At 42.7% G+C, this 13,788-nt stretch overlaps 1 protein-coding gene across 10 annotated transcripts in view; it reads left to right on the top strand.

Annotated features, from left to right (window-relative positions):
* Nucleotides 1–13,788, top strand: part of LOC131690966 (cell adhesion molecule Dscam2) — a 352,778-nt gene that overhangs the window by 332,857 nt on the left and 6,133 nt on the right. For 7 of the 10 annotated variants that reach the window (XM_058977067.1, XM_058977072.1, XM_058977071.1 and 4 more), the window contains 11 exons: nt 303–430; nt 580–716; nt 1,222–2,108; nt 2,164–3,243; nt 3,316–3,468; nt 3,532–4,677; nt 4,740–4,889; nt 5,010–5,180; nt 5,548–5,699; nt 8,195–8,273; nt 8,340–8,504. In XM_058977067.1, coding sequence (XP_058833050.1) covers nt 303–430; nt 580–716; nt 1,222–2,108; nt 2,164–3,243; nt 3,316–3,468; nt 3,532–4,677; nt 4,740–4,889; nt 5,010–5,180; nt 5,548–5,699; nt 8,195–8,273; nt 8,340–8,504 — 4,248 coding nt within the window. The remainder of the gene's footprint in view (nt 1–302; nt 431–579; nt 717–1,221; nt 2,109–2,163; nt 3,244–3,315; nt 3,469–3,531; nt 4,678–4,739; nt 4,890–5,009; nt 5,181–5,547; nt 5,700–8,194; nt 8,274–8,339; nt 8,505–13,788) is intronic. The other 3 variants (XM_058977077.1, XM_058977074.1, XM_058977075.1) reach the window with 3 other exon arrangements.

Here is a 13,788-nt window from a genome sequence, read left to right as displayed (position 1 = left end):
TTGGATTGGTAAGAAATGTTTACGGATTTACAGGTGAGGAAGTTAATGAGAATGTCAAATACTATAAGCGACATATATAAACACGGTACAAAACGAAATCAATAGCCTTATCAAGTTTGGTGCGCGTAAACAATGTTACGCCGGTGAAATGCTAGTGCAGAACGGAAGCAACATAAAACAAAATATATTAATATTAGTTACCATTTGAAGCCATATCTCACCAGACCCAATTTGCAACAAAATCATTGCATCTATGCCAAATGAAGACTGACCGCCTACTACTTACATTCTTTTCTCGATAGATGCTACACCCGAGCTGTTGTACTGGTTTTCCGAGCAGACGCTTCAACCTGGACCAACAGTCTCATTAAAGTGCGTGGGGACTGGCAATCCGCCACCGCAATTCACCTGGAAGCTAGACGGCTTTCCGGTAAGTTTTCCGCTTCTCCCTTTTCCTGCTATTTTCATCATACATTTTGTACGAACTAGTGCGTTTCTACCGCAACGCTAAGTGAGCCTACTACGCATTTTCATATCAATTTTCTCGTTTTTTCCGGTTCGTTGGTGTGCTTTCTGCAGATTCCTGATAGCTCTCGGTTCGTTGTTGGCCAGTATGTAACCATACACGACGACGTAATCAGCCATGTAAATATATCCAACGTCAAGGAGGAGGATGGCGGAGAGTACACCTGTGTTGCTCAGAACAGCATCGGCCGGTAGGTATAGAAACGCGCCATATCGGCCGATCTCTCGAGAAATGATTTCTCACCACAACTCCTCCCTTTCTAATAACTACCTATTTCGTTTTATGCCATTCGTTATTGCAATCATTTCTGGGAAATGAAAATAATCTGCCTGCTCTGGTTTTCCCGAGAGTAAATCGTTACCGTAGACGGGGGTGCGATATGATGTATGCTCAACCGAAAGAAGATTGATTACGAAATGCCTTATCAGGTGTTGTTGGGAAAATTGATTTAATTGTTATCAGACCAACCTCAGTCTACGGTAAAGTGTAGGTAGTAATCATTGCTGTTTCTTCGTAATCTCATAAAATATGTACTCATCAATATGTTATGCTTTCCTCTCGCTTTGTTAACCTCACACACTCCCATAACCTTGCAAAGTTTGCGTTCTGATTCAACGCTTCAGATTATTATTCAACTGAACAGCTCTGATTTAACTACTTTTTTCATCTGGATTTTCACTCCATCTTAATTATAGGGTATCGCACAGTGCTCGGGTAAATATTTACGGTCTTCCATACATTCGAGAGATGCCTAAAATCACCGGCGTGTCCGGCAGTGATCTAGTGGTAAAGTGTCCGGTGGCTGGTTATCCGATTGATAAAATACACTGGGAACGAGACGGCCAGACACTGCCCATCAATCGACGGCAACGAGCCTACAACAATGGTACGCTAATCATCGAGCAGTTACAGCGGACCGAAGACGCCGGAACATACACATGTATGGCGCAAAACAAACAGAAGCAAACGTCTCGACGGAACGTTGAGATTCAAGTTATAGTGCCTCCAAAAATTATGCCCATCCAAGCGATGACCAACATGTTACGCGAGGGGATGCGTGCTGCCATCTCGTGCCAAATACTAGAAGGCGATCTGCCGGTGAATTTCCGCTGGGAACGCAATGGCAAACCGATTCTCGGAACCGGGAATGAAGTGATTCGTCGGTTGGATGAGTACTCTGCCAGCTTAGTAATAGAACATATCACGTCGGAGTATTCGGGTAATTACACCTGCATTGCGAGCAATGTGGCAGGAAGCGAGAGCTTCACTGTGCCTCTAACAGTAAATGTACCACCGAAATGGATTCTCGAGCCAAAGGATTCCAGCGCCCAGGCTGGACAGGATGTCGCTCTACACTGTCAAGCCGGTGGACATCCCAAGCCGACAATCACATGGAAGAAAGCAATCGGCAACACTCCCGGGGAGTACAAGGATTTTCTATACGAACCAAACGTCTCACTGCACACCAACGGCACGTTGGAATTCCGCAAAATTACCAAAGAATCCCAGGGCCATTTTTTATGCGAAGCGAAAAACTCAATCGGCACTGGGGTGAGCAAAGTGATTTTTCTCAAAGTCAATGGTAAGTAGATGATAACTAACGTGCATCGTGCCCTATTAATCATATTCTCTTATAGTACCTGCGCACTTCAACACAAAGAGCAAACAAATCACATCTCCTCGCAATAAACAGATTCATATCCAATGTAACGTCCAGGGCGACAACCCGATCGACATCAAATGGAAGTTGCAAAACTCACAGCAACATATAGATGAATCTCTGGACAATCGGTACAACATCCGTGAGCAGGTGTTGGACGATGGAATGGTTTCAGAACTAGGGATCTCGCACACCTATCGCCAAGATACAGGAATCTACATCTGCCATGCAACGAATGCCTTCGGACATGACGAAATGTCGATCCAGTTAGTGATTCAGGAGGTTCCTGAATCTCCAAAGAACTTACGAATAAATTCACAACAATCACGAACACTCCAACTTTCCTGGAGTCAGCCGTTCGCCGGAAACAGTCCCATCGAAAAGTACAACGTTGAGTATAAATTAGTCACCGATTCGTGGCAATCGGCCGAGCATATTACTGTGGCCGGTACACAGACGGTCATCACCCTGCAGAATTTGAAACCAGCGAAAGCATATCACATTCGGTTATCGGCCGAAAACAAGTTGGGTGCCTCCGAATACTCGGAAGTGATCCAGGTGACCACCTTAGAAGAAGTGCCTTCCGGTCCACCCTTGAACATCAAAGGTGAGTCAAAAAGCTCCACCGAAATCTTTCTTTCCTGGGAAGCTCCAGACCGGGAGCAGTGGAATGGTAACCTGCTGGGTTATTACGTGGGCTACCAGGAAGCAACGGGGCCCAATGACAAGGAAATCAATCCCACGCAAGGTTTCAACTTCAAAACCGTCGAAGTTCGTACACATTTTGGTGGTGAAACTACTCTAGGAGGCTTAAGCAAGTGCACCCAGTACAACATTGTGGTGCAAGCTTATACTAGTCAAGGTAGTGGACCACCGAGCAAGGAGATTTCCCTCAACACCTTGGAGGATGTGCCTTCGACTCCACCCGACAGTCCCAAGTGTGATGTGTTGAGTTCTAGTTCAATCTACATCACCTGGTCGCCCCCGGCAGCAGAGGGACAGAATGGAAAAATACGGGGGTACAAGGTGTCGTACATTGAAATCGAAGAACTGTTTGGTAAGGCTTGGTCTAAAGCAATTCTTTATGAAACAGTGGTCTAAAACAATTACGTGTTTTGTTTTTTTTTAGAAAAAGAGCCATACACTGCCAAAACCAACAATCAGTACATGACTTTGGAGAATCTGAAGAAATTTACCAACTACACGTTTTGGGTACTTGCATTCACGAAAGTAGGTGATGGCGTGAGGACAACTTCGTTCTTCTGTACTACGCATGAGGATGGTAAGTGTGAATTTTCTGGAGTTTTCAGTCCAAAAACTAAACCAAAATGTATTCATTTCACAGTTCCCTCGGCGCCGTACGCTATCAAGGCGGTTCCGGCTTCCAACACGAAAATTATTATCTCCTGGCTACCACCGGCAAACAAAAACGGCATCATCACTGGATACACATTCTACATGTCGCTGGTAGACGGCGGTCGGGACGAAGGAACCCACAAGCGGTCTCTCGTACCATACGCTGACATTCACGAAACGGTGCGGCTTCAAGAGCACGGAACTTACCAGTTTTGGTTAACGGCTTCCACAAAAGTTGGCGAAGGCGATAAATCGGAAGTTATCACAGTTCCCCCCAACAATAAAGTTCCCGCTAGAATTGTTTCGTTCAGTCAGGAAATTGTTACGCCATGGAAGGAAACGCTTGTGCTGCCTTGCAGAAAGGTTGGCGTTCCAGCACCAGTGACTATCTGGCGTCAAGACGACCAAGCGATGGAAACGGGAACGAGAAAGCTTATTGCAAAGAACGGAACCCTATATATCAAAGATTGCCAACACTCGGATGCTGGGAACTACACGTGTAGTGTTGAGAACAACTGGGGACGAGATGAAATAGTGTACCATATCAAGATCAAAGTTCCTCCGGATCCGCCGAGTCTTTCAGTTATCAATACTTACACAGATAGTTTACTGCTAGAATGGATTGACAATAAAAATGGTGGATCGCCGATTCTGGGTTATGTTATCAACTACAAGCGGGAGCACGGCGACTGGGAAGAAATTCAGATTGATTCAAAAACCAACACGCATCTGCTGGTGAATTTGTGGTGCGGAACTAAGTATCAGCTGTACATAACAGCTTACAACAAGATAGGAACTGGACTTCCATGCGATATAGTCCACTCGCAAACTAAAGGCCTCCCACCGGTTCAACCGAAACACTCGCAGATGATTACGAACAACTCAACCAGCGTGACATGCTGGTTGGATTCGTGGGGGGATGGTGGATGTGGGATTTTACATTTTTCGGTCGAGAATCGGATGTACGGCAGATCACTGTGGAACATGATCTCAAACCACGTTGAAGCGACGGAACGAATTTTCACGGTTACGGACCTTAACCCAGCCACCAAATATCAACTGAGAGTAACGGCATACAATAATGCCGGTGCTACAATGGCGGTATATAACTACACTACCCTAACTGCGGCTGGAGGTAAGCCAATATCAGTTTTTCTTTCCGGCAAATAACTAACTCCCAATTACTTTTCCTCCCAGTGATGGTCCATCCGGATTTAACAAATCCCGTTTCTCCGCATCTTGGTGACAATCCATTCTACGCCAACTTCAAAGTACTGCTGCCGCTCTGCCTTTCGATTCTAATACTATTCGCACTGATTGCAGTGGCGCTTCTCATTCGAAAAAGAAGTAATTTGACCTTTCTTTCTGTCTACATTCAAATCTACTTAATAATACATTTTTTTTTGCTTTTCCATCCTTTTTTGCCTCCACATTGACCAACGCGGCGCTTCATTAATTCGTCCCCAGAGCTAAATAACCAGAACCGAATCCCGTCAACATCAATGTCAGAGTCGCCGTCTATTGCTAACATCCAAAACAAGCACAACCGGGACCAGCAGTATCTGGCGGTGCGAGCTCAGCAAAACAGCCGCAACAGCAACTCTGTCGATTCTGGCAGTTTTAAGGCCGAGGGAAATGGTAATCCACTGTGCTAGTTTGCTTTTTCCCATTATCACAGTGTTGCTTGGTGGTATTCGAATCGATACAGGGAACAAAAAAAACGAAAGAATAGTTCAATTCTCCTGTTGCTAGCATGCAGGTGGAGGCGCATGGTTAGTTATCAGTTGCAAAAGCACCAAGCCTTTATGGAAAATCTGATGCATAGTTTAGGAATCAGGTCCGTGATTTGAGACATCAGTTTTTCAGAGCAGTTTAAAACCATTCGCACTTCCCTGTTGGTAAAAGTGTGCAACAATAGGGTCTACAAATGAGCATGGAAATTGCCTAATAATATTCTCCTAATCTAGCCTTCTTGCGTTTTCTTTTCTTTTTTCTCCCTTTTCAGAATATATTGAAGACATTTGCCCGTATGCAACATTTCAGCTGAACAAGCAAACGTACAGCGAAAGTTCATACAGTGGAAATGTGTACAGTGGACCATATCATTCGGTAAGAGGATCATTTGTGTATCATGATGTAAAAACCGAAAGCTGTCATGTAAGTTTAATTTTATTTCATCACTTTTTCTTGTACTTATCTCTATGTTTTAGACATCTCTCGCACTCATGTTCGTTATCCTTGGTTGAAGATACGTACAAGATGGGTAGTGTTATGCCAATTGGTGCTCCGTTGAATTTTTCATGATGTTAAACCCATTTTCAGGGAAAATAATAAGATTCAATCATCGCGTAAATCAGTTCCCCGAACGGTGATGGTTTTGTTTTATTCGATTATTGATTCTTAATCTTTTTTGTACCACCAATCCCTTCAAATTCACCGCCTGGATTGTTGCGAACTCCTATGGTATAAAATCAAATCAAGCTTTCAAACTGGGTTACAAATAAAAACTCGAAACTTCCATATATCCTCGGAAAAGATATTCTTCATCGTGGACCTCTTTCACGGTCTTCCAGGCGTTTGTGCACCCCAGTTTGATGTTTCACCTCTCATTCAACATGAAATGTAGGTAGGACAATTTGCTGTGATATAACTTTGGGTGATAAATTCTGGATTGATATTTTTCTGGGGGATTTTCGCACATGGTTTTCCACACTGTGCAGATTGTTCACATAACTGACACCAATTTTGTTGTCATAGGTTCACAGTAGGCCACCAACTTGTTTATTTAAAAGGCTTTCGGTGTTCATGATAAAAGTCCAACAGTTCGACTGAAATCCTAAAACTCAAAAATATTACGCGTATCTTAAAGATCAGTTGAATGAATAATTTGTTTTTTTTTTCTGTGTACGGGGAACATTTTTCTCTCACGTTATGTATCCTCAAGAAGATGAAAAATTCATCTTCGCACTTTTTTACCGCACGTGCATTCCAATTTAATATTTTTAAAGGATTATTTAAAGTCATTATTGAACTTTACGCTAATTACAATTTTGTTTGCAAACTTCCACCTAGTTTGATATGCTTAAAACATTTAAATTTAGCATAGCATTCATCAATTGAAACATTGATTGCTGCAAAAATTCTAGCCTATCCTCTGTAATCGATCGATGGGCATTTCGCAAGCATTTCGATGGGAGCAACGGAAGCATTTGAAGATGAAATTGAAGGCGTGGTAGTCATCGGTGACGTTTTTCTGTGGTTGTTTGATAACTCATGATTAGTCTGCTTGCCTCGACAGATCAAGCTGTGAAATACATTCTCGAGACCTGTACATATGTACAGTTCAACGCGACGCATTCTGCGAACGTGCATGATGCCATGAATAGGTTTCCATCTGAGGCGTGCGTCTCGAGCCGGCAGCGTAGACACTGATATTTTTCAAAAAATGCAAAGAAAAAATCAAATTTTCTGATCATTTTGAATGAGAACCACCCCTTGAGCTTTTGAAACTCAGCCAGCGCTTCCCGCGTTTAGTGGCATCTTCAGGTAATACACAGTTTTCACGGGACTAGTGGAGAACCCTACCTAAACTCTACTATTAATTACACTGTAAGGCTAGTGTAATATTTGGATATTTTTCAACCCAGCGCTAGATTATTACCCTAATGGGTTACAAGATGAATTGGGAACCTTATTTGTATGATAGTGCAAACAGTATCACCGGTAAAATAAAATAAATAAATCCGCTCGTACCAAAAACAGCAAAGCTTCCTTGATTACCAAAACGTGTTCTGTTTGACATTTGATTAGACCCTCTAGAACTACATGATTTAGTTAGAATTAGTATCTGATTTTATTTTTAACATAAAACAGACTATGATTATACCAAATATTAGAAACTTTCAATTTAAATATCTTCCGAAATTTGCTTCTAGAGCCTCGGCACTCTCTTTAATAGGTTTCTAGTCTTATTAAGGGTTTAAAATGTGTGTGACTTGACCACAAGGCAAAAGATCGTGCGTCACAGTGGCTTTTCAATATGTATTTTCATTGATTATAATTACATTTCAGGAAGTTGTACAATATTGCTATTTGGAGAATATGTGTTATAATAATAATTAAATTTATTTGTCCCTCATATGAAAATCATGTTATTCACCATTTTTATTGAGTTCTTTCAGCTGAGTCGCCATCAAAAGAATCCCACAGTCATCTCATAATCAGTCCGTCATTCACCATCATATCAACTACGAAAACGATTCCTTATTTGTTCTGGCCTTCCACCGTCTCACGTGTCTGATTCATGTGTCTCCTAAATTTTAACAAATAATAAGGTATAACAATTGGCATGCAATCTGGCCATCAAATCATCCATCAAACTAGTGCAGAGAAAAAATGTCTAACGCCCTAGAAGGAAACAAGTTTTGAATAAACTACCAGAAGCCCCCTTTTCTTTTTCTTTTCTCTTCTCTTCGTTCCAATGAACTTTCGCCAAAAAATACCTAAATCGTCCACCACGTGACATTCCTGATCTCAACGCCTCACGGCCAATCAAACCGAATCTCTCCCATTCTGCAAAACTTAATCGATGTTCCTCCAAAAAACCAAATCGACAAAACTCAAACATTGCCCTGAATCAAAATACCATCCAGAACAAAGAACCCGAGTACACAAAAGTACGCAGAAAGGGCGGATCTCGTCTGCGGGATCCGGCCACCTCGGAGCCGATAGGTGAGTACGCCATTCGATAACGTTGTCGTTTTCTCGCTGTCTCCCGCAAAGCAAACCATTTTCTAGATATAAATCAGTTTATAGAATCTGACAATCCCGGATCCACCGATTCCGAAGTTAGGAAGATACTAACACTTCATATACCGATTACAGAATATGATACGCTTGGTTCCGAGTCCGACAACGATATGGCCTCGCGTTCCAATCAGTCCAACTATCGACACCACAGAGGTAAGCGGTCAAATTGTTTTTTTTTTGTTTTTAGAAAATTGTTCATAGTTTGTGTAGACATATTAGCTGATATTGTTTAAATCTAAGAGCAAGAATGAACAGATTAAATCCTCTAGAGGAAGCAAAGCGAACTAGCTTCACTTACTTTACATGTTGAATAATTAAACTCGCACCAGTTTATATCAACTTGCACCAATAAAATGTCAAAACAATATACCAATCCCATATAAGAGCTGGATGGTGGTTCTAGTAGAGCTAGCAGCGTTTTGCTGTTTCTACAGATTATAATGTTCTTTAAGAAGTTTTATCAAAAATAGCGAAAACGTTATCTACGTGAAATGAAATGTGTTGTTGCTGTCATCGGTGTGTCGACCCTTTGGCACACAATTTCCCCATACAATGTCATTTGCCGGAAGACAATGAATTCATGTGAACATTTTTTTTGAACAAACAATAACGTTCGATCGCGTTTTTGTAGCTTCGAATTTGGAAATATTAAAAGGTACTCGCGGTTAATTAGGGTTGTTTGGAAATCTGTTTTCGGTCCAGGTTCGTCCCTGCTCCATCGATACGAAACATTGGACCTTCGCGTCCAGTTGTAATGGAGGAAAGTGAGCTGGTGAAGATATGGACGAAGAGGGAAATAGCTTTCGCAAAAACAAAATGGGACTTGTCGTCGAAGTACCGCTTAGCACCCGGAGTTCCTCATGCGACGAGGTTCACGAGAGGAGGAACAAGCTCGCAGAACTTGCTGGAAACTTCGACAGGATACAGACGACGATCGAAGAATGCACTAGGAACTGGGCAGATGCTTCGTCGGTTTTCAATTACCGGCTGCAGTTTGATGAAGTTTACTTCCAGATAAAAGAAATCTACACAGCATATCGGGAAGAGAAACAAGATCGAATGTCCAACTGCAGTGGCGAAAATGTAGAATCGGCCATTGACCTACTGCATGCAATCAGAGCGCCTGTGGAAACGCAACAATGCATCAAACTCAACCCACAGCAGCATCAGCTAACGGGCAAGGGTCTAATCAAAACAACCCGCTGAACGTGAAGCTTCCTCAGCTAAACATCCCGGTGTTCAATAGAGAACGGAAAAATTTGCACTCATTCAGGGATTTGTTCCTGAGCACGTTCCATAGCATGACGGATCTAAATAAATCGCTCAAAATGCAGTGTTTGTTATCGTGCTTGGATGGCGAGGCGAAGAAAATGGTCAGTTCGTTTCCCATCAGTGACGCCTATTACAAGGAAGCCTGAGAGATATTGGAATAAGAAGAAATATGCGCTGTTTGCTCTGGTTCGAGAGTTCCTCGATCAACCATCAAAGTCAACTCCACTCGGATTAAAAAAGCTGGTGGTCACCTCCGACGAAGTGATACGAAAGCTCAAGCTCGAATCCGAATCGAGAGATCCGTGGCTCATCTACTTATTGTTAGAGAAAGTTAACTAAGAAACTCGGTCTTTGTGGGCGTAGAAGACAATTTATGTCGATAGCCCAACGTTCTACAGACCTCTTGTAGTTCCTGCAGAAACACTGCGATGCGCTCGAGATGTGCACAGCCTTCACGAAGCGAATAAGCCAAGGAGACGTCGTAAAAAAATCCCCGAAAGCACACGGTGGTGAAAAGGTGCAATACTTCCTCATCAATGCCTCAGCACCAACGTGCGCTAAATGTTCGAAGTATCTTCCAATATATCACTGTGACCGGTACAAAAAATGGATGCAGAGTCCCGCAGGGAGTTAGCACAAACATCAAGACTGTGCTTCAACAGCTTATTAGGCAGATAAAAGAAATTCTCGTGAAGCGTGGTGCACGCTTCACAAATGCAGCTCGAACTCTGGCGAAGTGCTGGAGTCACTGTCAGACACAATCAACAGGTCGATATCGATCCAATTTCCTGATGAAAGGAACGCCGTGAAGGTACTTGGAACGCATTGGATTCCAGGGGAATATGTTTTCACGTTAAAGATAACTATGTCAACCGACGGGCCAAACACGAAACACCAACACTTGTCGGATTCAGCGGACCTATTTGATCCTTTACTATGGTTTGCACCGATGATTATACGAGTCAACATTCTCTACCAGAAATGTTGGCTCTACGATCTCAACTAACATGATGCGCCACCCCCACCATCGGAGAGGCGTTGAGCGAAGTGAAGGAAAACCTGCATCAGCTTGAGCAAAGCAAGATACCCAGATGGGCACTCAGTTTTTCATACCTTAGATCAGCGGACAGCAACGACGAAGTCCATTTCAACTTACTAGCAGCGAAAACGAAGATTGCTCCCGTGTGACAAATCTCCATACCACGTCTAGAGCTCAATGCTGCTGAACTTTTGGCAAAACTCATAAGAAAGGTTACAGAGCCATTATAGAAATCTCAGATCGCACAGTGTGCTTGGACGGATTCAACGATTGTTTTGAAGTCTATCTGCCCACCCTCGGAAATTGAATACTTACTTAGCAAATAGAACATACTGACTAGAAAGCACTGGGCACACGTCACATCAAAGGAAAATCCGGCGGATTGTGCTTCTCGAGACATATCCCCACTAAAGTTTATCAGTCATCCGCTTTGTGGACAGGGCCTTTTGGCTATCTGAAAATTCCTTCACATGGAGCCGAGACGTATCAGATAATGGACATGATGAAGGGACACTGGATGTAAGTGATATCAATCCTTAAACATTACCATCAGTTTTTCAGCAACAAAGAGCATAATTGAGAAGCAAATCCTGGAACAACGATCCGATCTCAACTCGGTATGTTGGCAGCTCGCTCGCGTTAGGAGATTCGTTTAAAAAGATATGTTCAATTAACGGCAACAACAAGATCTCCGCTTCATTTTTGCCATCGGGACTAAATCCGTCTCGAATACATTTCGTCCGACTGGCGCAGCAAGAATTCTTGGAAGATGAAATAAAGGCGCTAGCTCGTGGGGATAATGTTCTTTTCAAGTCTAGCATCTCAAGCCTGTACCCGTTCCTGGATAGTGCCACTATGCTCCGTGTCGGTAGCCAGTTGCATTCGTTGTATATATACGACGTAAAACATCCGATAATTTTGTCGAAAAATCGTTGTTTCACAAAACTATTGTTGAAAATTCATGTCAACGATTGCCACGTCGGGTCAACTTTGATGACAGCAACAATCAACCAGCGTTATTCGATTCAGCGTTGTCAAACACTTCTTAAACAGTTGATCCAAAAGTATATGATGTGTTGTCGTCGCAAGGCACTGTTAGTGAAGCAGTTGATGGGAAGTTTGCCAGCCGCTCAAGTGACAGCATGTCACCCATTCGCTCACGTTGGGATGGATTATGTTGATCCACTAATGGTACGATGCACCAACATGCGAGAAGCACGGTGTATGAAGGGATTTATTGTCGTTTTTGTTGCTTTTCAAGTAAAGCTATCCACTTGAAAGTTGCAGGAGATTGAACCACTGATACCTTTTTTGGTGCCTTCAAGAGGATAATCGCACGCCGTGGATATTGTAACGAAGTATGGTCCGATAATGGCACGAATGTGGTAAATGCCGATCGACAGCTGCAGGAAATGTATGACGATGTTACCAAATACGTCAAACAAAACGAGGATTTCCTCATATCTCTCGGAATTCGCTGGCGATTCATTCCACTCGCAAGTCCACATCAAGGTGGCATATGGGAAGCGGCAGTTAAAAGCACCAAGAAGTTGATGCGACTGATCGGAGGCAACGAGAAACTTACGCAAAGCGTGGAGGTAAGGAGTTGTCGACGGTATTGTGTCATGTAGAGGACTGTTCAAATCGAAACCCCTCTGTCCTATGTCTTCATGCCCCGATAGCCTCAAAGCGCTTACACCGCTTAGTTGGGTAACAGCTAAAACTACTGCCTCAAACAGACACCACTCATCCCAAGATGAATCAACTCGATCGATGGCAAAGAGTACAGCGGAATACGGAGGAGTTTTAGGAACGTTAGCGTGACGAATACATTGTCACGTTGCAGCCAAGAGGAAAATGGAAGGTGAAGCAGAATCGCTAGAAGTCTGGACAACTGGTACTAGTGAAGAACAATAATAGCCCACCATCAGCTTGGGAGCCAGCACGCATTGCATCTGTTCATCCGGGTAAACACTAGTACGCAACTTCACTCTTCGTAGAGGTAAAACGGAGTATCAGTCCAGAAGCTTTGTCCACTTTCTGATTGACCCGTTGCCTCAAGGCGGGGTGGATGTTGATGATCACCGGTGCGATGACCCCTTGCTGCACAACCTGTCTATATTTTCCCATACAATGTCATTTGCCGGAAGACAATGAATTCATGTGAACATTATTTTTTGAACAAACATATAATAAATGAATTGGTACAGTAACGTTCGGTCGCGTTTTTGTACTGCTCTGAAATTGACTAAAAGGTACTCGCAGTTAATTATGGACGATTCGTTCTATGCGTTAAACAAAGTTTAAAAATTATAGAGTTTACATTCTCCGTCTTGAGCTTCCAGGTATTACTCAATACTAGATTTAAATATTTCCAATAAAGCTTGATACCCAGGAATTTTCGCGTTCCGGATAGTTATTACGGAGATCTATATGAAAATATTGCGGGATTGATTTGATTGAGCCGGAAGATTTTGGTTACTACCTGCTGAAACTGCCTGTTTTAGGCACAACAGATTTAAGGTGCAGCTCACTTGGAATTGGATGCTACATTTTTAGCCGGAATTCTCACAGAAAGAAGTCTAAATTCTGTCAAATGTTTCATGCATCTGGATTTCGGTTCTTCTCAAGTTAAAAAAAAGAACTTTTGAACGCGACCCAATTTTTGAGGGATTTCGAAATGCAACGAAAGATTCTGACTAAAAATTTCGTCCAAAGTCTGAATAAAACAAGACTCAGTTCGGACGACCTTATTTGATATATACATGCTGAAAGCATACGCCAGTGCACAGGCGTCATCTAGTTAATACCTGAAACCTTATAGTTTGTTTTACCACAGCGGCTGGATTCGGTCTGTATTAAGGCGCAAACGTTAACGGATGGAGTTCAGCTGGAATCAGTTGTTACGTTTGCGCTGAAATTCGATATCTGCCAGAAATGTTTTTGTCCATCCAAAATCCTTGTCTATTCCAGATGAATTGGATTGACTGCGCATATTTGACGGTTGATCTTCACGCTTCTATATATAACGTTCTCGCTAAACTGATCTAGGATAACTACCCGATCAGAAACACATAACAGAAAGATTTCGAAGCTATATCTCGTGTTGATAATTATGTTATTGCG

This window comes from Topomyia yanbarensis, chromosome 3, assembly GCF_030247195.1.
Source record: "Topomyia yanbarensis strain Yona2022 chromosome 3, ASM3024719v1, whole genome shotgun sequence".
NCBI lineage: Eukaryota > Metazoa > Arthropoda > Insecta > Diptera > Culicidae > Topomyia > Topomyia yanbarensis.
The sequence above is the reverse complement of the archived record's forward strand: the minus strand, read 5'-3'. Positions and strand labels throughout refer to the sequence as shown.